The sequence below is a fragment of the Grampus griseus genome (genome assembly GCF_964374135.1).
Source record: "Grampus griseus genome assembly, chromosome: 12".
NCBI classification, from domain to species: Eukaryota; Metazoa; Chordata; class Mammalia; order Artiodactyla; family Delphinidae; genus Grampus; species Grampus griseus.
Genome location: NC_139006.1, coordinates 17,720,659 through 17,742,331, shown reverse-complemented (window position 1 = coordinate 17,742,331; position 21,673 = coordinate 17,720,659). Strand labels below are relative to the sequence as shown.

Below are 21,673 nucleotides of genomic sequence, written 5' to 3'. Positions count from 1 at the left end.
ATCTATTTATTTATTGCCCATGAAGAGCTCCTGAGGTTTACAGGTGGAGCCGGGGGCTGTGTCAGAAAGACAATCCTGGCCTCCATTTGAGAGCTGGATTCTGAAAGAAGGGCACTGACCTTGGGGCTGCTGCCTCTCTGGACCTCAGTTTCCTCATCTGTAAAGTGATGAGTTAGATTCCATGACCATCCAAGTCCAGCCCTTCCCACAAAAAAGAAGTTTAAAAAAACTTTTTGAACATAAAATTATGGCTGATATCTAGTACTGTCATTCTGTTCTAGGTCCATATTCTAAATGTATTCGTTTCCAGTAGCCTCATACAAAAGGCCTCTCTTGGGCATCCTCCCCTCTCTTCAGGTAAGTCTAATGAAGGCAGCCCAGGGCCGAAGGAATTTTGATGACACAGGGATATCTATGTTTTAGCTAGGCTCTTTTATTTAAAACAAAAAACAAATGCAGACTGACTCTTCAGAGATAAGATTTGGAATCAGACGCATCCAAAAGGTCACCTGAGGTCAGGCTGAGGGCTGTGCTTCCCCTGGTGGGGACCGGCTGGCAGACACTTCCAGACAAGGCCTTGGTGTCAGCTGAAAGCGCTAGAGGCCCAGATGATCCCCATTCCCCCAGGCCCAGCGTGCATCCTGAGGACTCGGAACTCTCGCTATTGACAGAACGGACTGTGAAGTTCTCCAGGCCACACACCTCAGGGAGAAAGGAGCCGCACAAAGCTTCTGGTCTGTTCACGGCAGACGTCCCTTCCCGACTTCTTACAGACCCTGGCTTTGACGGCGAAAGGCACGTCCCCGTGGTACCCGCGGTCTGGGGGAAACAAATGCTCAATCACGTGACCTTAACCTGCCTGGCAAAGTTGTAGCTTGGAGCAACTGCTGCTCTGCCGCTGCTTACGCTTTGCAATCTGCCATTAAAGAGAGATGAACGGGGCTCATCCTTTTAGCGTTCAGTTGTAAGCAGATCTTTGGTCGGAGGGACTGAGCCACAGCTGTAAATGTGAATGATCTCTGTGCAAAGTCTCTTCCCCCGACTTAAAGGTGGCTTTCTCATTTTTTGTAAACCATTAGGCGTTAAGTAGCAGCCAAACACTCTTACTTCTAGCTTTAAGTTATTTACAAAGTCGCTTCTTTTTGCAAAAACTGAAGTTAAACTCGTAGTTTATGCCATAATAACTGCTGATTTATGTTTTTGCTAAAGGTACCTTTTGTATCTGCTGTGTATTATAGCAATAAAAGAATCATTTTGTTAGGAAAAAAGTCAACTGGTCTTCTTTCATAATTCACCGACTCGATACAAACATCCTCTTTCTGAGTTCAGCATTGTATGTAAGAAGCCCTGCGCTTGGGTTCAACCTTTTCCATGTTCCCTGTTGGTAAAGGAAATGCCAGCTCCCTCTTGGAGTAGAGAAGGAAGGAACTAACAGAAGTACTAGCTGTTAAAAACGTTTTTACTTTGTAATAGGCAGGATTTTCCGAAATGTCAGGTTGACCCGGGGAGCCAGAACATTCTTTCGGACGGGGAGACTGTGGTACCAGTGAGTGTTGGTTGGGTGGTTCATCATAAGTAAGCTTCCGTGGGCCAGCTGGAGCCTGACCACCCCCAGCCTCCGGGAGGGGTGCTTCCCCCGGGAATCCTTATGCCGGAAGAAGAAGTCTCTGCAAGCCCCAAAGGAGACAGAGGCGATGGGGCTCCCAGGAGCCAGCTCTCTCTCATCATCTCTGTGCTCACCAATGTGGTCACGGCCGTCTTTGTACCTGCAGTGAGAAAACAAGCAGAGTTCACAGAACAGCCCTCTGTGGAAACAGGCCCACACCTCGTTTGCCTGCAGGGAAACAGTGCCACGAGCACAGGTTTCTGCAGGGGCTGGAGGGCTGCATCTGGTCCACAGATGAGGCAAGCCTTTCACTTTGTTATCAGCCCTCTTTGATCACACGCTTTAAAACCAATAAGGAATTCCCTGGCGGTCCAATGGTTAGGACTCTGCGCTTCCACTGCAGGGGGCCCAGGTTTGATCCCTGGTCAGGAAACTAAGATCCCACAAGCCATCAAACAAACAAAGCACACCAACAGAGGCCAAACACGAGTCTTAGAGTTCTCCTGCAGGGTTCGTATGTGTAAACCTTCATCGCGTAAGACGGTTTCTCCCTACACTTAAAACCCGTATTCCTCGCAAAGTCTGGCCCCCGCCGGCCTCTGAGCTCATCACTGCTTTCCAGCACCACCAGCGGGATTTCCACTCGAGACACTCCAAGCTCCCTCTGCTCTCCCTCCAGGTGCCTGTGTGGCTCCCACTCTCTCTTGGTTTAGCTATCAGCTCGGACGTCACCCCTCCGTGAACCCTCCTCTAACCATCTTCCCTTAAGCCCAGAGTTCTCAACCAGGGTGACTCTGCCCCCCCAGGGGGCACTAGGCGATGTCTGGAGACATTCTGGTTGCTCTGACCAAAGGGACCCCCGAAAAAAATGCACAGTCTTAAAGGAGGCAGCCTGTCAGCCAGCTCTGGGGGACTGCTCCGAAGAGGTAAGGGGGGAGCCGACAAAACACGGTCGTTAGAACATCAAAAGGTTACTGATCATTAAAAGAAAACCAGACATCTCGAGCTAATGAGTTTAGCGCCTTTCTGTGTAGGGGACAGTCTGGGCTCACTGAAGTCATTCCTTTGAGATGCACCTCAGCTCTCTGGGGCCAGTATCCTGTCCTCTCCCATCCTGAGTCCCCTCGGGCACCCTGGCGGTGGCTGCGGGGCTGAGGGCTTGGCAAGGGTATGTCTCCATCCTGAGTTCCCTCAGGGCTACAGTGGCTTGATGGCCCAGCATCCTCTGTTGGATGATAAGGCAGGCAACGTTCTTCATTCACAGGGTGGTCCTGGCATCTGGTGGGTGGAGGCTAGGGATGCTGCCCAACATCCTGCAGTGCACAGGTCAGCCCCAGAAAGAGGATTATCTGGCCCAAAGCATCACGAGTGTTGCTGTTGAGAAACCCGGACTCCTTCCTCCCAGCCGTTCTTAGATCAGCCTGTTTAATTTTCTACGAGACACTTATCAACGTCTGAAGTTATCTTGTTCGCCTGTTCATCACTTTGCGGCCTCTCACTCCCGCCATGGTGAGAGCTCCATGAAGACTAATTGCTTATGTTCCACTACTACTCCCCTAACTACACTGAAGGGTTATTTGTTGTACAAATGAGTAAAGTACGGTGGAATCCTAAACTCTTCTTTTTGGAAGAGACAGGTTTATAAAATTCAGTCCACTGTCCTAAAAAGTAAAAGGTACAAACAGTTAGGGGGTCACCTGTTGACAAGCACGAAGTTGAAGTTCTGTCCAGTCACTACAGAAACGCGATCCCGGATGCGCTCTAGGACAGGGAGCCAGGGCTTTGGAGACAGAGTAAGGCCCGAAAAGGTGTAGGTCAGCCCAGTGTCACCGTATGTCGCCTGCTTCCTTGGGACATTGTGCCACTTCCCAAACACCTGGATCCTGGCCAGCGCACCTGTGCAGGGGAAACATGGCAGCGCCTCAGACAATCCACTCACTCCCTGAGTATTCAGAAAAGGAAGTAAAACAGGAATAACATCTAATACCCCGACCAGGGACCCCCTCCTCAAAAATCATTGTGGCTCGTCCAAAACGTTCATGTAAGGACAGTGATTCTTGTCCGACACTTGGAGAAACACAGCCCTAGTCCAAGTTTTTCATAAAAACACCCTAACTTAATTGCTCACTAGAACCGTAATACAGAGGCTGAAATTGGAGCAAAATGAAGTCAGGTTACACGCTAGCACGGTGATTTTGCCAACTGTGGGGACAAAGGGCATCGATGGAAGATGGTGCTAATTCAGCTCAGGATGGAGGCTGGGTCTCCCGTGGGCATTTCTACGTTTCCCCGTCCCTGTGCCCTGCCACATTGCAGCGGTTCTCAGTGTGTGGTCCCCGGATCAGTAGCACCCGGAAACTCCGGACACTAGACTGCAGGGGCAGGGCAAGCCATGGTGTTCTCACAAGCAACAAAGTCCTCCAGGTGATGCTGAGAACCTCGTGCATAGGAATTACCTGGTAATTTACCATCTCTCCGCTCTCAGCGGACAGGAGATCCCTGTTATTAAGTCTGTATCCCAAGCACCCAGCAAGTTGCTTGGCCCAGAGGTGCCCGGAATGTGTGTTCAGTCAATTAACAAACTCATCTGTAATTAATGGCTCCTGGGTTCAGATTTCCCTAAACACGGACCACTAGTTTTATCCAACAAGCCTTCCACACACACCCCACCGTCCCCTGCTTACCTGTAAAATATTCCACTTCTTTCTCCAACTCTTGGAAAATCTCATCTGCTTCGGCTTTGCCAAACAGGACTGTGTAATCGCAGTCCAGGCCCTCGGCTGCAATGTGCCTCCAGCTGAGGCCTGCCGAGTGGACTCCATTCCCCGGGGCTGCTCTCCTGGGCTTTTTCCTGCTGGTCCCCTCCTCTTCTGCCAACCCTGCTGGGCCTCCTCCGGTCTGCTCTTGTCCCCTCTTTCCCATAAGGCCCCTGACAGCCCCCTTCACCAGGAATCTGTCCATCTAGTCTCCACAAAGCAAACACCTGGTAGCCAGTGGTCAGGCCAAGAGAGAGAGAGAGATTGCCCAGGCTCTGTCCCAAATGCCAAAATCCACTCTGCAAAGTGGTCTCACAGTGGCATTCCTCCAGTTTTTAAGTTTCCATTTTAAAGTTTAACACCATGTCCTATAAAGGAAGTAAGAGGAGGTTAAAGCTGGAAGGATCCCTCCCACACCTAGGTAGGTATTAGAATCAGCCGCCTAGCTTGCAACACCCACGTGTGCCTGCCCTCCACCCGCAAATATCCGAATTTTTAAAGAAACACCCACCCCCCGGAATTCGCACGCCAATGGCAAACTTGGAAACTGCAACCCAAACGCTCACTTTACATATGGGGAAACTGACACACTGAGAGGGGGAGAGGTTTGCTCAAAGTCACCCAGAAATGCACGTCTCTCTCTCCCTTCCACCCTGCAAAGGACAGGCTGGGGGGTGGGGGGTAGATAACTGGCCGGCCTCCCACGCAAGTATTAAAACAGGTAAGTACTGCGATCCTTACACGGACAAGATTCTGAATCTAAATGTAACAACGGTTAAACGTGGTCATACACCAGGCACGCCGAATTCTGATAGAAAATAAGAATTGTAACACGTGCGGGGGGTGGGTGGTGCCTAGGGGTCTCTTTAAAATCTCAGCTCCCGCGAAGCTCCGCTTCTCCCAGACACTGTACAAACGTCCTGCGGGAAAGAGGAAACACTTACCCCCTCTACAGAACTGCTTCCGGGTAGATTTCAGCCGCGAACTGGAGAAAATCCAGGCAAATCTGCAAAACAAAGCGGTGGGCGGCCTCCGGGCGCCACCTGTTGGCCCTCCGGGCGCGTTGCAAGCACCGCCGTATTTCTGGGTAACGTTATTTGTTCCGCAGCAGCGCAGGGTCCCCGGTGGTTTGGCAGCTGTTGTTCGGTGTCATCTCTCCCTGGGGATTAATTTCGTTTCCTGACAGGGAGTTGGGCCAACCAGCATATTGTCGCAGATAGGAGCACGAATTCTGCAATCAGACCCCGTAACTTCCATTTCTGTCTCCTCAGCTGTAGCTGTGCGGCTCCTACAGGTCACTTAACCCTTCTGGGCTTGAACTGCCTTCTCTAAACAGTGGGGACTACAAAACCTATGCCATGAGAACACCATGAGGAGTAAATGAGAGGATGTGTGAGAAGGGCTTCTGTGCTTCAAACAAATGTCAGCTTTTATTATCACCAATTTTTATTTACTCTCTCTCTTGGCCAATGGAATGAAAAGAGGTTGGGGGCTTTGTTTTGAATCTTCTTAGCGTCCAGCTCTGCAGATTTTGACAAAGGTAAACAGTTGTGTGACCACACCACAATCAAGATCTAGAATTCTATCATCCCATAAAATTCCCCCAAGTCTCCTAGTTATCAACTCGCCCCCTTACCCAGCCCCCGGCAACCACTGATGTGTTTTCTGTCCCTAGAGTTTTACCTTTTCCAGAATTTCTTGTAAAGGAAATGATACAATATATAGGCTTTGTGTCTGGCTTCTTTCACTTAGCCTAACGCTTTTAAGACGTATCCCTGTTGTTCGTATCAGTTTATTCCTTTTCATTGCTGAGTAAGCTGCCCTTGTACTCATGCCCTACAATTTGTCCATCCACTTGCCACTTGAGGGGCATTTGGGTTGTTTCCAGTTTGGGGAAAATACAAATAAGGTCACTATATCTATTCATGTACAAGCTCTCGTGTGAATATAGAGTCCAATTTCACTTGGGTAAATACGTAGGAGTGGGATCGCAGGGGCACATGGTAAGAGTACGTGTCACTTTATACAAAGCTGCCAAACTTTTTCACAGTGGCTTTTATTTTCTTATTTTAAAAATAATTTTAAATTATGAACATCTCTTCTTCTTACACATCAAGCTCCTTGTCCTAGGCGCTGGAACACAACAGTAACAAGAATCAAGTCCCTGCCCTCACCCAGGTTACGTGTTGGAGATGGAGACAGAAATAAACAAGGAGAGAATAAATAAGATTATTTTATTTTATTTTGGCCACACCACAAGGCATGCGGGATCTTAGTTCCCTGACCAGGGATCAAACCCATGTGCCCTGCAGTGGAAGCGCAGAGCCTTAATCACTGGACCTCCAGGGAAGTCCCAATAAGATCATCTTAGATAGTACAGAAGCTGTAAATAGAGTGACCTGCTAGAAAGTGGGGCAGGACGAGAAGGCCCTTCAGAGGCAGGGTCTCGAGCTGAGACCTGAGGTTTTCCAGGCAGGGGGACAGTGCGTGCAAGGTGTAAGACCACACAGGCGACAGCTGGGTATGCCTGGTGACTGTGCTGAGAACCAGACTCATCATGTCACAGCAGCTGGGCTTCCGTGAGAGGGTGAAGCAGCCTTGCCAACTGGTAAGAAGCAGGGATTTTTTTTAAAACCATTTTTAAAAGTTGAAGTATAGTTAATTTACAATGTTGTGTTAGTTTCAGGTGTACCACAAAGTGATTCAGTTATACATATATACATATATTCTTTTTTCAGATTATTTTCCATTATAGGCTCCATTGAATATAGTTCCTTGTGCTATACAGTAGATCCTTGTTGTTTATCTATTTCATATATAGTACTGTGTACATGTTAACTCCAAACTCCTAATTTATCTCTGCCCCATCCCCTCTGGTAACCATAAATTTGTTTTGTATGTCTGTGAGTCTATTTCTGTTTTGTAAATATGTTTATTTCTATCATGTTTTTAGATTCCACATATAAGTGATATGATATTTGTCTTTCTCTGACTTCACTTAGTATGATAATCTCTAGGTCCATCCATGTTGCTGCAGATGGCATTATTTTGTTCTTTGTTACGGCTAATATTCCATTCCTTTATCCATTTATCTGTCAATGGACGTTTAGGTTGCTTCCATGTCTTGGCTATTGTAAATAGTGCTGCTATGAACATTGGGGTGCATATACCTTTTTGAAGTAGAGTTTTTTCCCTATATATGCCCAGGCGTGGGATTGTTGGATCATATGATAACTTTATTTTTAGTTTCTTTAGGGAACCTCCATACTGGTCTCCATAGTGGCTGCACCAATTTACATTCCCGCCAACAGTGTAGGAGGGGTCCTTTTTCTCCACACCATCTCCGGCATTTACTACTTGTAGACACTTTAATGATGGCCATTCTGACTGGTGTGAGATGATACCTCATTGTAGTTTTAATTTGCATTTCTCTAATAATTAGAGATGTTGAGCATCTTTTCCTGTGCCTGTTGACCATCTGTATGTATGTAGAAGCAAGGATTTTATTCCAAACATATTTGGAAACTATAGGATTTTAACCTGGGGATTATTATGGTGTAATTTACATTTCAAAAAGATGATTAGGTAGGAAAAGAGAAGACCCGCTGGGATTGTAGTTAGTAGACCAGAGATTGAGAACAGCATTTGAATTTGTTTGGGCTTTATTATGGAGATGGACCCAAGAGGACCGGTCCACAGTTTGGATGTGGGGAGGAAGGGAGAGGGGAAGAATCCCAGGTGTATGGGGATGTCTTTCAGAGGATGACTAGTTTGGAGTTTAACCTTAATGACCTCTGTTAAAGTCTCCCCCAAACCTTACAGGTTAGGCTTCTAGGCCTTAGTTTGTCGTCAGTAAAACAGGTTGTGAAAATTGGACAACTAAAAGCAAAACAATTACTTTTTTTTTTTTTAACAATTACTATTTTAAAGCTAATTTCACTCCCACAAAAAACCCTACGGGGCGGGTACTTTTAAGTTCTTTCACCGGCTGAGAGGTGGAGGGACTTGCCCAAGGCAGAGGTATGATGGGTGAGAAGAATGAATGAAAGAGTAAACATCTGAGTGAACCGACCTAAGGAACCCCGCCCGCTCTAAAGACCTTTCTGAGCCCCACTTCGCCTCAGGGACCTTGCCCAGCGGCCCCTCCCACACATGCGCACTAGGACCTCCGCTGCCCCCTCGCCCACCCCCCCACCCCCGGTCGGAGCATGCGCGGGTTGCTTGGCGCCAATTGCTGACCGCCGCGGCTAGCGCCAAGCTCGCGGGTCCCCGGGCAGCGCGCGTTCGCTCCCTCCTCGGCTCCAGGATGATTGGCCAGAAGACCCTCTACTCCTTCTTCTCCCCGAGCCCCGCCAGGAAGCGACGTGCCTGCAGCTCCGAGCCGGCCGAGCAGTGGAACGGAGTGGCGGCGGTAGCTGAGAGCGGGGATGCGGCGGTAAGGCGCGGCGGGGACCGCTCGTGGGGCCGGGGGTCAGGGGGAAGGGAGGGTGAGGAGGGCGAAGAGGGCGAGGAGGGCGGCGGACCCCGCGCGACCGAGGGGTTGCAGGAACATGGGGCTGACTGGGTAAACTGGGGCCTCCACGTGTTCAAAACAGCCGCCGTGGCGCCTCATCGGCGGCCATGCTGAGGGGTCAGCCAATGGAGGCGAACCTTGGGGCCGACGGCGCCAATCAGAGGCGAGGGGCCCGGCCCACCCTCCAATCAGAGGAGGGAGGGGGTGGGTCCTGGAGGGGAGGGTTTTTGCCGCGAAAAGACCACGTGGGGACGCTAGTGGCGGGACCCGCGGGGCGGGGCCCTGGCTGCTGGGCCCCTTCTCCGCGAACCCCTAGCGAGGCGCTGCGGGCCTTGCTCACAGACCTTTTTCCTGCCCTGTTTTGGTACCAAACTCGAAATTTGGGGCAGCGGCCTGTTAGTGCCGGACTGGGATCAGCCCTGGGTTTCCAGAGTCCGGTTTTGTACGTACCTGCCGAGCGGGGCTGAAACCCCAAGAATGGGTGTCCTCTACCCTGGGCTGTTGGGTTGGGGACGGAAGCTGCGGGCTCCCGGGAGAGGTCCGCTGCAGCTCGTGACCCGTTTCTGCGGGGACCACTTTCAGGCCAGCTCCGCCAAGAAGATCCGGGCCGGGCAGGAGGAGCCCGGCACGCCGCCCTCGTCGCCACTGAGCCCCGAGCAGTTGGTCCGCATCCAGAAGAACAAAGCCGCCGCACTGCTCAGACTCGCAGCGCGCAATGTGCCTGTAGGTTTTGGTGAGAGTTGGAAGAAGCACCTCAGCGGGGAGTTCGGGAAACCATATTTTATTAAGGTAAAGTTGGAGACTGCGGGCACTTGTAAATATAGCAGGCCAAGCCCACGTTTATAGGATATTGCTTTCGTGAGCTCCTACTTTCTGTCCTTCAACATACAGCCATGATGTTTTGAATATGCCCAGTTTAAGATTTTTAAAAGACTATGAGGTGATATCATAGCTTCTTTTTTTTTTTTTTTTGCGGTACGCGGGCCTCTCACTGCTGTGGCCTCTCCCGTTGCGGAGCACAGGCTCCGGACGCGCAGGCTCAGCGGCCATGGCTCACGGGCCCAGCCGCTCCACGGCATGTGGGATCTTCCCGGACCGGGGCACGAACCCGCGTCCCCAGCATCGGCAGGCGGCCTCTCAACCACTGCGCCCCCAGGGAAGCCCTCATAGCTTCTTTCAACCCATTTGTTTAGTCTGCTCCCAAGGAAAGAGTGGCCTGGTAAAACCACAAACCCGACTGAATGAAACCTGCCCTTTAAACAAAAGAGGGAGGGGTTGGCACCCGCAGGAAATCAAGGCTGTCAGGCCAATCAACTTTGACGCAGCCCAAAGAAAGGAATTAAAATGTCGGGAGGGGAACTGTTTTGATTTTTACGCAGAATTTGGATATAAAACTTGGCAAAGAGCTAGCTAAAAGCTCTTCCAGTAGCTTTCATTGGAAGCTTTCTTATTGAATTCTTATGCTTTCCAGTGAGAATCTGATTGTAAATCTAGTTTATCTTTCCATCAGCTTATGGGATTTGTTGCAGAAGAAAGGAAACATTACACTGTTTACCCACCCCCGCAGCAAGTCTTCACATGGACCCAAATGTGTGACATAAGAGATGTAAGTACAAGTTGTGGATGAATTTTACTAAAAGGGGAGTAGGACTCAAATGGTAGTTTTTAATTAGGGACACTGGAGTTAAGCCACTGTCCATAATTCAGTAATAAATAAAATACTGAAATTGTGAGGTTTGGCGGGCCGTATTTTAGCCTGTACGTACCCTGTTTAACTTTTACTGTGTGCCGTTCATATGGCAAAAAAAGAAAAGTATGTATGTAAACCATGGGTCTGTATGCTCTCACTTGTATTTTATTTTATCCTTAAACCGACCCCATGCCCATGAGAGGTAAAGTGTGGTGGTGAGGAAACTGAGGCACGAAGCAGTTAAGTCTTTTTCAAGTGGTTGTCGGGGGTCCCACCTTGACTTGCGGCTCAGTGTTCTTTCTGTCTGACCACACCATCCTTTACCGTTGATGCTTTCAAACTCTTGACTTGTGGCCTGAACACATCTCCTGTTAACAGATTCCTTTGCTTTGGTTCAGCGTATATACAATGGCTGCTCGCTGTCAGAAGCTTGTTTGTGGCTTCCCACGGTGCAAACTATGAAAGCTGAGGGTGAATACGGCCACTTCCTGCTTCCCAGCCTCACCTCCACCTTCCATTCTCCTCCTTTGGAGCTGGACAGGGCGGTGACCCTCTCCTCACTTCTGTCTTTTGAAAACCAACTAGAGGCATCTCTGGCACCTCCCGGAAGGAGGCCTGTCCCCCACTATATTTGTGATGTGGGTTTCCTTTGTGATGTGGGGGTTTTAGTATCTGCTTGCATTGGAGGTGTTCCATTTTTTTGTTCTCCTTTTGCCTTACTGATTTTGTAAGCTGAGGGTAGGAATCCCGTGATTTAATAAGCACCTGTTAAATCAAAGAGAAGTGAAATTGTTGAAGAAGCCATCGTGATAAGGCTGACACTCGTAATACTTAGCAGACTTCACAATTTTCATTTCAGAGCAAGCACTTCGAACGTACCTCCTTGTTTATAAAGTTAAAAAAAAACAAGTCCTATTAAATTCAGTACTAGTTTGCCCCTTGTTTGAAGTATGTCCTGTTTTGAGTACCAATGAGCAATATTGTAAAGAAAGACTAAGAAAAGTGCATGAGACTTCTGAGGATCAGATGGCCCGGTGGGGCTTCTTTGCCAATGAGCATGTGGAGGGTCGGGGATGTTACCTGGCTCCTCTGAGGTCCTTATCCAGGACCAGACTGGAAAGCTTCCCCGCTCGGACAGGTTGCTTCATGTTGGGGAATATGCCAGGGGCAGTGTGAGTACCAACCAGAGGAATGGAGAGGCCCATGAAAGCTGCCTGATTGTGGGAACATCTGAAGCTGGATTTTGAAGAATAAAGTGTATGTTGGCTACGGAAGGAGAGTCTTAAGAAGGAACACGGCAAAAGTGTGGGAATGAAGAGAGATGGGTGGGCGGGCATCCGATCAAGAGGCCTAGTAGTATTTTCACACTGACGGTGACAGTGACCTCATTCTCCTCTGGTTCCATCCCTTAAGAGGACACAGGCAGACCTTGTTTTATTGCGCTTCGCAGATCCAGCGATTTTTACAAATCGAAGGTTTGTGGCAACCTTTCATTGTCAGATGATGGTTAGCATTTTTTAAGCAATAAAGTACTTTCTAATTAAGATACGTACTTTTTTTTGACATGCAATTGCACACTTAATAGACTACCATATCGTGTATGCGCTAGGAGACCAAAAAATTTACGTCACTTGTTTTATCGCGATGTTTGCTTAATGAGACAGTCTGGAGCTGAACCCACGGTGTCTCCGCGGCGTACCCGTCCAGGGGAGCAGGCTCCTTCATATGCTGCTGCTGGGCAACTGGAGTTTCTTCAGCTCATGGAAAAGCAATTTGGCATATGTCGATGAAAATTTTAAATACACTTAATACTGTGACCAGCAACTCTACTCTTCTGAATCTATTCCATAGAAATGAAAGCAGCAGTATGTAAAGATACATGTAGTCGGATGTTTACTGCGTTACTTTTTTAAGGGAAAAAACTGGGAAACCAGCTGACTGCCCATCAACAACTGAGCTCTGTTGACTTAAAGGAGGCCTACAGTGTATGATGTGAGAAACACAAAAATGTAGGGTGATGAGTACAATGACCCTCATTATATATCAATAGGTGATTATAAATGGTTGGATCAGGACGGGGTAGGGATGACCGGGAGATCTTGATATATTTCTGGATGGACGTACTTGTGACAAGGGCGTATTTCCTTTTGTAATTTGAAAAACGAAGGGGATGAAAGCAAAGTTGACCCCAGCTTGTTTCAAACACGTGGGTCAGAGAAGGGAGGGGGCACTGCAGCAGGTGACTGAGGGAAGGATAACTGGGCAATGCAGTGATGGTGCCAAGTCACCTGCTCCCTTCTGGGGGCTCTTAGTTGGGCCGGGAGGGGGGCCTGCCCTTGTCCTCATAGTATAAGGAGTCCTTTGTATAAGTTATCAGCCAGCCAAGGTGTTCGTTCAGACTGCCTGTACTGTAGTGTTTGATCCTCGCCATCTGGTGTTCACAGGTGAAGGTTGTCGTCCTGGGACAGGATCCATATCACGGACCCAATCAAGCTCATGGGCTCTGCTTTAGTGTTCAAAGGCCCGTGCCACCCCCGCCCAGGTACGCAGGCTCTACAGGTGGCTCAGCTCCAACTGTGATCACATTCAAATTACAGGTGCACCTGTTTGTGGGACCGTCACTAGCCTTTGGAGCAGGATTTCTCAGTTTCTGCACTACTGACATGTGGGGCTGGGTCTTTGTGGTCGGGGGGCTGCCGTGTGCGTGGTAAGATGTTTAGCAGCACCCTTGGCCTCGAGATGCCAGCAGCACGCCCCACCCCCACCCCATTTGTGACAATGAAAAATGTCTTCAGACGTTTTCAGCCGTCCCTTGTGGGGCCACATCACGCCTGGTTAAGAACCCCTGCCTTGGAGGATTTTACATATCATTTACAAATATAATGAACATTAAAGGTATAAACTAAATCCATCACTTGGGAGTGGGGTGGTAACTCCTGGGCTAACTTGCTTAGGTTTTCCAAAGTTCTCTTCCTTAAACCCAAGCACTGACCGAAGTAAAGGCGTTTGGCAGGTGTGCCTGTCTAAAGGAAGGGCAGCGTTTCCCATGAATCAGTGCAGTTCGCCTGTTGTCCGCCCCGAGGGCTGGCTTTGCAGACTAACTCGCCTGTGTGCTGGAGGGTCCTGGACTTTCCGAATTGTGCTTAAGATTCTGTTTTTCTGTTTGTTTTTCTTCTGGCTTGCTTTCAGTTTGGAAAACATTTATAAAGAACTGTCTACAGACATAGATGGTTTTGTTCATCCTGGTCATGGAGATTTATCCGGATGGGCCAGGCAAGGTAAACCAGCCACTGCTAGATGTGTTTTGGATGGATTTCAACTGTCTTTTCTGTCTAGCTTGCTTATATTTTTAAAAGATACCCGTGAGGAACCAGAGAGCTCTAATAAAATGGCTAAGTTTATGTAAGTCAAAGAATGTATCTCACCACCCCCTGATATCCAGGGAGAGGAGATGGGCTGGAGGTTGAATCCAATGCCAGTGGCCAGTGATTTAATCAATCATGCTTATGTAATGAAGCCTCCATAAAACCCCCAAAGGATGACATTTGGAGAGCTTCTGGGTTGGTGCACGCATGGAGATCGGAGAGAGAGGCAAGCTGAGAGAGGGCATGGAAGCCACGTGCTCTTTCCCTCTGTCTTGCCCTTTGCACCTCTTCATCCGACTTGACTGCATCCTTTAATATCCTTTGTAATAAACCAGTAATCTAATCTAGTGGAAAAAATGTATTTCGCTTTTATCCTGCAGCCACTGGTTTTTCATGTTTTAATCACAGCGTGAAAGGGAAAAGGTTCCTCGCCATTCATGTTTTACGTTGAACCACTCAACTTCGGCCATTCAGAAGGTGGCCTCAAGTTTTCTCATTTTGACACACGGGTTATGTTGTGTGTGTTTAATACCTATCTGTGGGACGTCTTTCTCCTTTTTTAACAAACTATAATCAGGATAAGGAAAGAATATCTGCTCTTTCCTTGCAGTGAGATTTTTGTTTCAGTGAAACGTCTTGGCCTCCTTGTGTTACTTTCCAGGGTTATTTCATATCAGTTAGGGTATTTTTTGTTGTTGGTGGTGGTGGTACACGGGCTTCTCACTGTTGTGGCCCCTCCCGTTGCGGAGCACAGGCTCCGGACGCGCAGGCCCAGCGGCCATGGCTCACGGGCCCAGCCGCTCCACGGCATGTGGGATCCTCCCGGACCGGGGCACGAACCCGTATCCCCTGCATCGGCAGGCGGACTCTCAACCACTGCGCCACCAGGGAAGCCCAGGGTATATTTTTTTAAACAATTCTTTCTGATGATGGATATAATGCACGGTCACTGTTGCAAACTCAGAAGTTCGGTCTTGAAAGTGCAGAGGTGAAAATGAATCTCGCACAGAGGCACCAGCTGGTCACGTCCTAATGCTTTCTCCACCACCGGATTTCAGGTGGCTGCACCAGCTTACATCTCGGGGTGGTTTCGTCATGCGTTGAGCCCATTATTGGGTGTTTAGGCCAACTCGTTTCAGCCTCCCCCTTTTTTTTCTTTTAATTTTATTGAAGTATAGTTGATTTACAATGTTAATTTCTGCTGTACAGCAAAGTGATTCCATTATACATATACATATTCTTTTCCGTATTCTTTATAATTATGGTTTATCAAAGGATATTGAAGAGTTTTCTGTGCTATACATCCTATATATAATAGTTTGCATCTGTTAACCCCAAACTTCCAGTCCATCCCTCCCTCATCCCCCCCCATGACAAGCACAAGTCCGTTCTCTCTTATCTGTGAGTCAGTTTGTTTCGTAGATATGTTCATTTGTGTCGAATTTTAGATTGCACGTTTCAGCCCCCCTTGAACCTCCTTCTTCGCTGTGTGCTCGCAGGTGTTCTCCTGCTCAACGCCGTCCTCACCGTCCGGGCGCATCAGGCCAATTCTCATAAAGAGAGAGGTTGGGAGCAGTTCACCGATGCTGTTGTGTCCTGGCTCAATCAGAACTCGAACGGCCTTGTCTTCCTGCTCTGGGGCTCTTATGCTCAGAAGAAAGGCAGTGCCATTGATAGGGTATGTTTTGGGTTTTTTTTTTTTTTAAACAGGTTAGAGAATTCTAGCAGTCCCTTTATGTGGTCCTAGAAAGATCATGTCCTAAAATGAAGCTTATTTTCCCTTAAAACTGTGATAATTAGGATTAGGTTTCCCATCGAAAACTGAACAGAATTCAGGGACTTCCCTGGCGGTCCAGGGGTTAAGAGTCCGTGCTCCCAACGCAGGGGCACAGGTTCTATCCCTGGTCAGGGAACTAAGATCCTGCATGCCACACAGCGCAGCCAAAAAAAAAAAAAGGAAAGAAAGAAAATTGAACAGAACTCAGACGAAATGATTAGTTGTGTATGAGGAGAGCAGCTGGCCAGCTTCTGCTTAGATGCAGTTGGTAACACTGGCATAAACTTGCTGCATACACAGAAAGATAACACAGGTCCCCAGGTTCCATTCATGTAACAAACGATGCAGGAGATGATGAGCGAGGTAAGTCTCTTGCTTTCAACAAGTTTGAGGGTATATGGGAAACATGAAGAGTTCCACCTAATCGCAAATGTAACCTCCCCGCATGAAAACACCATCAGCGATAATTATTAAACCTGGGCCCTGGTTGCTGGTCCCCGACACCAACCCAGCTCTTCAGTCTCTGGCCACCCCACCGCATCCTCCCCTGACCCACCTGCGTATACTTGGTTGCTGAGATTAAAAACCGGAAGTCATCCTTGAATGCCCTCCCTCATCCCCTTAAACCCCGTCCTAAAACCATCCTAATCCTGCCTCCCCTCTGTGCTGAGCACTGGCATTTCTCTCTGGGATGCCTGTGACCGGACTGGAGGTGATGCTGGTATGAAGGAGACTGGCAAGGGGAGGAGGGGGCATGGGGCTGGGAGGGAGGGAGACGGGAAGGAGGAGTGTTTAGCTTGGGCTACTGGGAGGCACTGAATTGGGCAGTGAGGGTGGGGGGAGAAATCATAGTATAAACACGTCATAAGTGAGGTAAAGGGATGAACCGAGGCGACATGGCAGTAGCTTATGGTGTATCAGATACGTGCAAACAGGTGTCAGGAGCAAGTCCAGCACTTTTCACACAGCATCTCTCCTGACCTCGACGCAGGCTGTTGGGGGTGGGAGGGATACGCTGACCCCGCTTTGTACTGGGGCTCAGGGAGGCGAGGTCACTTGCCCACTTGGGGTGAATGGAGCTTCGGACTCTGATCCGAGCAGCCAGCTCACCTGGGCGGGCCCGTGGGGAGCCCTGCCCAGCCCACGGGCGAGGGTGGCAGGGTTCCAAGCCAGCCATCAGCTTTAGAGACTTGACTCACGTGTCAGTTATCTCCTCCATTTTCTCTTAAGTGGAGTTCTACCTTTATTTCATAATTTAGGCCTTTTTTCCTTTTTTAAGGTAGTAGATTCAATTCACATGGTTAGAAACTAAAGGATTTCAAGGCCTCCCCTCCCAGTCCCCATCCGTTCCAACTCTTCTTGGCCTCGGGTAGGCACTGGGCTTTACTGTCTGACATCTCCGGCCAGTGTCTTTTTTTTTTTTTTTTTGCGGTACACGGGCCTCTCACTGCCGTGGCCTCTCCCGTTGCGGAGCACAGGCTCCGGATGCGCAGGCTCGGTGGCCATGGCTCACGGGCCCAGCCACTCCATGGCATGTGGGATCTTCCCGGACGGGGGCATGAACCTGTGTCCCCTGCATTGGCAGGCGGACTCTCAACCACTGCGCCACCAGGGAAGCCCCGTCCAGTGTCTATACACATGGATGCAAGCAGCAAGGGGGCGTGTAGGTCAGATGGAAGAGCTGCTTTCTCTATAAAGGTTCTCTGTGAATGAACAGGATGTTTTCAGGTGTTTTTCTTTTCGGGAAGAGAATAGTAGGAATAAAACCTGGCATGAACGAACTAACTGCTAAGATCTGATTACCTCGGTAATGAAGTGTGTGTGGGAGTGATTTCCAGTCTGTGTCTTAGGGAGGTTTGTGGTCAGAAGCGCCCTTACTCAGTGTATCTGTAATCTTAATAATGGTTCAGTTTGAAAGTAAACAGTTGTTAAAGTAGCTTGACCATTAAAAACCAGACTTCCCTGGCGGTCCAGCGGTTGGGACTCCGCGCTTCCATTGCAGAGGGCCTGGGTTCGATCCCTGGTTGGGGAACTAGGATCCTGCATGCTGCATGGCACAACCAAAAAAAAAAAAAAAAAACTGGTAGATTGACCATTAAAACCCAACTTGCACATCTGTAGCCCGGGGTGTCTCCTGAGCACTGACCTGTATATTCAGCTGCTGCCTTACTAGGGACCTGGAAGCACATCAAATGCAACATTTTCCCATTCTCCTTTCCTCGTCCATCCCTCACTAAACTTGGGCCCCTGGATGCCCAAGGATAAAAAGGGCCGCTGTCTACCCAGTTGCCCAACCAGAAATCGCATATCATTCTTGACCCCTCCCTTTCTTTCCCCCTCTCCTTCCCCCTCTCCACCCTTTGTATCTATCCCCACCTCCTGCAACCAGTCATACACAGACTTTCTTCTCTCAGCCCCCCCACCACCTGCCCAACTTAGCCTCAGGTCAGCCCCATCTCATCTTGCCCAGAGCAGAGCGTTCAGACGCCTTCTCCTTGGAAGGCCTCGACCTGGGCTCATGAGCTGGGGTCTGGGCACGGCCCCGGCCTGCCTGTCACCCTCTGTGAACTCCAGGCCCCCTGAACCACCTGGACTTCTCCCCACCCCCTACTCCCCTGACTGCCTTTGAACGTCCTGCTTCCTCTGTCCAGCATGTAGAGGTCTTTTCCTTCCCTGGAGGCTGGCTGACTGGTCCTTTATAATGCACACAGCTCTCGTGTTCAGGGGTCTGCCCCATATGCTGTACCCTGTGCTGAGCACCCGGCCTGCGTCCCTTCCCGGGATGCTCTGCGCGCACGACCCATCTTTTGTTCTTCACGGGATCTTCCTGAGCTGGCACTGCTGTTAACTTCCAGTCCACAGGTGAAAAGTGACCTGTGGCCTAGGGAGGGTCAGTGACTTCCCTGGGGCTGCGCCACTGCTGAGTGGCAGGGCCAGGACCTGAAGGAACCCAGGTTCCATGCCCTGACCCACACTGGGCTGCCCGGCTTCACTGATGGCCCCTCCTCAACCCAGCCTTGAAGGCGGGGGTATCTTGAAAGACGACTATTTGTTGGGTGATTTTTTTTTTTAATTTTTATTTATTTTTGGCTGCGTTGGGTCTTCATTGCTGCGTGCGGGTTTTCTCTAGTTGTGGCTTGTGGGCTCTAGAGCACAGGCTCAGTAGTTGTGGTGCTCAGGCTTAGCTGCTCCACGGCATGTGGGATCTTCCTGGACCAGGGCTCGAACCTGTGTCCCCTGCATTGGCAGGCAGGTTCTTAACCACTGCACCACCAGGGAAGCCCTGTTGGGTGATTTTTATTTAAATACAGGAAAGAATAAAGAAGAAAGCAAAAATGGTCCAGGATCTTCCTACTAAGTTAACTACAGTTGACATTTTAAAAAATTTTAAGTATTCTATTTTGGTGGTGAGATAATGCAAACAGCATAGAAAGGTACAATCTTTCACCTAAAGGAACTACTATAAATAGTGTCTTGGGTCTTATCCCCCCTACCAAAGAATTTTTTTTAATTTAATGCATTTATCACTTTTTCTTGCTTTTTTTTCCCACTTGACATATTTTAGAGGTCTCCCTGTGTCAGCATATGCAGCTTGATCTTGTTCTTCTAGTAGCTGTGTGGTGTTGCGTTAACAGAACTTTAGAAAAATATTTGTAATCTGTTGCATAACACTGGATTTATAGTAGGTTTTACCTGATAGGAGCCGTGCACCTCCTCAAGCCTGCATCTTTATGGAGATGTGTGCATCATGGCGTCCTTTACCAAATAACAGTCTCAGCAGTGGGACTGCTGGGTCATAGGACAAGGGCACCTACGAGTCCTATCGAGAGTGCCCAGTGGAGAGCAGAGACGGGTGCTCTGCATCCTTAGGGCCTAGCCCAGGTAGTGGCTCTACCAACCAGTGGAGGATGAACGCACGGACCTGTGTGGATGCTGCAAGTAAACCAACACCGTGAGGAAAGTGGGCGAATTTAGAGCGGTCACAGGGGAGCGGCAGAGCTGACAGAAAGCGCCACAGCCAGAGTGGTTTTTTTTTTTAAAGTCCTGAGAGTGTCCCCACAATCTCACTCCCCGTCTCCTCCTCTTTCAGAAGCGGCACCACGTGCTGCAGACCGCGCATCCCTCGCCGTTTTCGGTGTACAGGGGGTTCTTCGGATGCAGGCATTTCTCTAAAACCAATGAGCTGCTGCAGAAGTCCGGCAAAGAGCCCATCAACTGGAAGGATCTGTGACCTTGACCCTTGGGGGTCAGGGGTCTTTGAGTGGTTTTCTAGAAGCTGTGATTGAAGTATCTGTCATTTATGAAGTCAAAGTCAAAAAACAATTTCCCTCCTAATTCTTCAGCACACTGCACAAGGGCACACATTTTCCGAGGAGCAGCAGTGAACCAGGCAGCCTGGGAGCAGCTTTACCTGGCCAGAAGCACAAAAATCTCCCTGGGACCTCTGGCCTGGAATATGCTGCCTGTGGGTCAAGGTTCTTGGAAGGGAGATGAGGTCAAATACTCTGGACTCTGTTCCCCTTTGTTATTACTTTCAAGCAGGGAGGAGATAAGCACCTTTTTGGTACAGCCAGCTTCTACTTGTTTTTACCTGGCAGGTTAGACTTTAGGTTTTGTGGTGTTGGGTGTTTTTATTTGGAAAGGCCCCCTTTCTTTACCCAGCCTGGCGTTCCAGTCTTGGTCAGGTACACTGGCCCGTGATCTTTCACGGAGCTCTCAGGAAGCCTGAGGTTTTTGCAAGTTCCCAGAAATTAGGGATCGAGTTCCTGACCGTCGTACTGGCGAAAATTGCTAAGGAACCATCCTTGGTGTGAACTTTCACTTCTGGAGGCTGGGGAAAGTGAACTGGGTCTAGTCTATGCAATTAGTTATGTAATTCTTTGGGTGTTTCTAGGAATAAGGTATGGAGGTTGAACAGAAAGGAGGAGAAAAGTTTTTGTTTTTTTTTAAGAGGAAAGATGCTTTTTTTCCTAGCTGCATCTCGTCTGGGGTTTGTGCCAGCATACACTGCCAGTGTTTTTTCGTGTGTGGGGGGTAGGGGTGCGGTTAGACTGAAATCACTTTGGGATTTTTTTTCGGCAACACTGGTGAATTTTGCTTTTTTTAAAAAGATACTTAACGCAGATGTGTACATATATATATATATATATTTTAATCCTTTTTTTAAGAGGCAGTCTTTATTAGGTGTGCACCTCCATCCCAGATGCCGTTAGAGCGCTGTTTTGCTGTTAGCTGGGTTAAAGGGTTAACCCCGCGAGAGTTTGGTAATAAAAGATTGTTGAAGTTTCGCTTGGTGCCTGGTCCTTCTGGGCCCTGGGCGGACGCCCTTCAGGCTGCTCTTGGCTTGGGGCGGCCCGCGGTCGCCATGACAACCAATGTGGGCCGGAAGGGCCGCCTCCGTGCCGCCCTTCCTCCTTCCCCCCTCCCCCCGCCCCTCCGCGCCAGGCCTCGGTAAGCCCTGGGCCGGGTTCCCGGGAGGGGCGCGCGCAGGAGTCGGCGAGGGCGCTGTGGAGGGGGTATGGGGGCTGAACGGGGTCGGGGTCTGCTGGGACCCTAAAGGAGCCACTTCGGACTGGAAAAAGCATTTCTCCACGGATCTTGGCATACTCACCATGGCTGCGTGTCCTGCCAAGCCCTGCGACAGTGCGAGGGCAGCTTCCCCCCACCCTCCCTCAGCTAGTTTTCCAGACTCTTCTCTGGGCTTGAGGTGTGAGGCCAAGGCACTGGGAAGACCCCCTGATGGTGGCCCACTGACCTGGCAGCACTTGGCTCCAGTAGCTGGGGTGGAACATCCAGAGAAAAGGTCGGTGTCCCCTGCTGTCTGATGAAGGGAGCAAAAAGAATAAAGAAGTCTTGGGAACGCGGGTGCTCGTGTTTAAGTGGGCGAGAAGGGCCGCATCCAGTGAGAACGTCCAGTCTAACACATTTCTTAGGAGGGCAGGGATTTGGAAACTTGCTTGAGAAGA

The 21,673-nt window shown here is 49.3% G+C and overlaps 2 protein-coding genes across 3 annotated transcripts; one reads left to right on the top strand and one right to left on the bottom strand.

Annotated features, from left to right (window-relative positions):
- Positions 1-1,419: 1,419 nt before the first annotated feature.
- On the bottom strand, positions 1,420-5,290 carry ALKBH2 (alkB homolog 2, alpha-ketoglutarate dependent dioxygenase). 2 transcript variants are annotated; one of them, XM_082668502.1, is made up of 4 exons: positions 5,104-5,290; positions 4,291-4,730; positions 3,304-3,502; positions 1,420-1,766 (listed from the first exon to the last, which is right to left on the bottom strand). In XM_082668502.1, exons 2-4 carry the CDS (start codon positions 4,565-4,567, stop codon positions 1,460-1,462), a joined length of 783 nt encoding a protein of 260 aa, XP_082524628.1. In that variant the 5' UTR covers positions 4,568-4,730; positions 5,104-5,290; the 3' UTR covers positions 1,420-1,459. The 2 variants fall into 2 exon arrangements, with proteins under 2 accessions (XP_082524628.1, XP_082524629.1); XM_082668503.1 differs by lacking the exon at positions 5,104-5,290 and having other exon boundaries at positions 4,291-4,944.
- A 3,857-nt stretch (positions 5,291-9,147) lies between these two features.
- On the top strand, positions 9,148-20,989 carry UNG (uracil DNA glycosylase). Its single transcript, XM_082668254.1, has 6 exons — positions 9,148-9,664; positions 10,386-10,481; positions 13,010-13,107; positions 13,755-13,843; positions 15,430-15,608; positions 19,798-20,989. Exons 1-6 carry the CDS (start codon positions 9,353-9,355, stop codon positions 19,936-19,938), a joined length of 915 nt encoding a protein of 304 aa, XP_082524380.1. The 5' UTR covers positions 9,148-9,352; the 3' UTR covers positions 19,939-20,989.
- Positions 20,990-21,673: the final 684 nt, after the last annotated feature.

Coding starts and splice junctions, on each gene's coding strand:
- ALKBH2 (XM_082668502.1), bottom strand. CDS start 4,567: ATGGACAGATTCCTGGTGAAGGGGGCTGTCAGGGGCCTTATGGGAAAG. Junction 3,503..4,290: donor AGAAGTGGAATATTTTACAG/GTAAGCAGGGGA, acceptor TCCCCTGCACAG/GTGCGCTGGCCAGGATCCAG. Junction 1,767..3,303: donor AACTTCGTGCTTGTCAACAG/GTGACCCCCTAA, acceptor TTCTCACTGCAG/GTACAAAGACGGCCGTGACC.
- UNG (XM_082668254.1), top strand. CDS start 9,353: ATGGGTGTCCTCTACCCTGGGCTGTTGGGTTGGGGACGGAAGCTGCGG. Junction 13,108..13,754: donor CCCGTGCCACCCCCGCCCAG/GTACGCAGGCTC, acceptor GCTTGCTTTCAG/TTTGGAAAACATTTATAAAG. Junction 15,609..19,797: donor AAGGCAGTGCCATTGATAGG/GTATGTTTTGGG, acceptor CTCCTCTTTCAG/AAGCGGCACCACGTGCTGCA.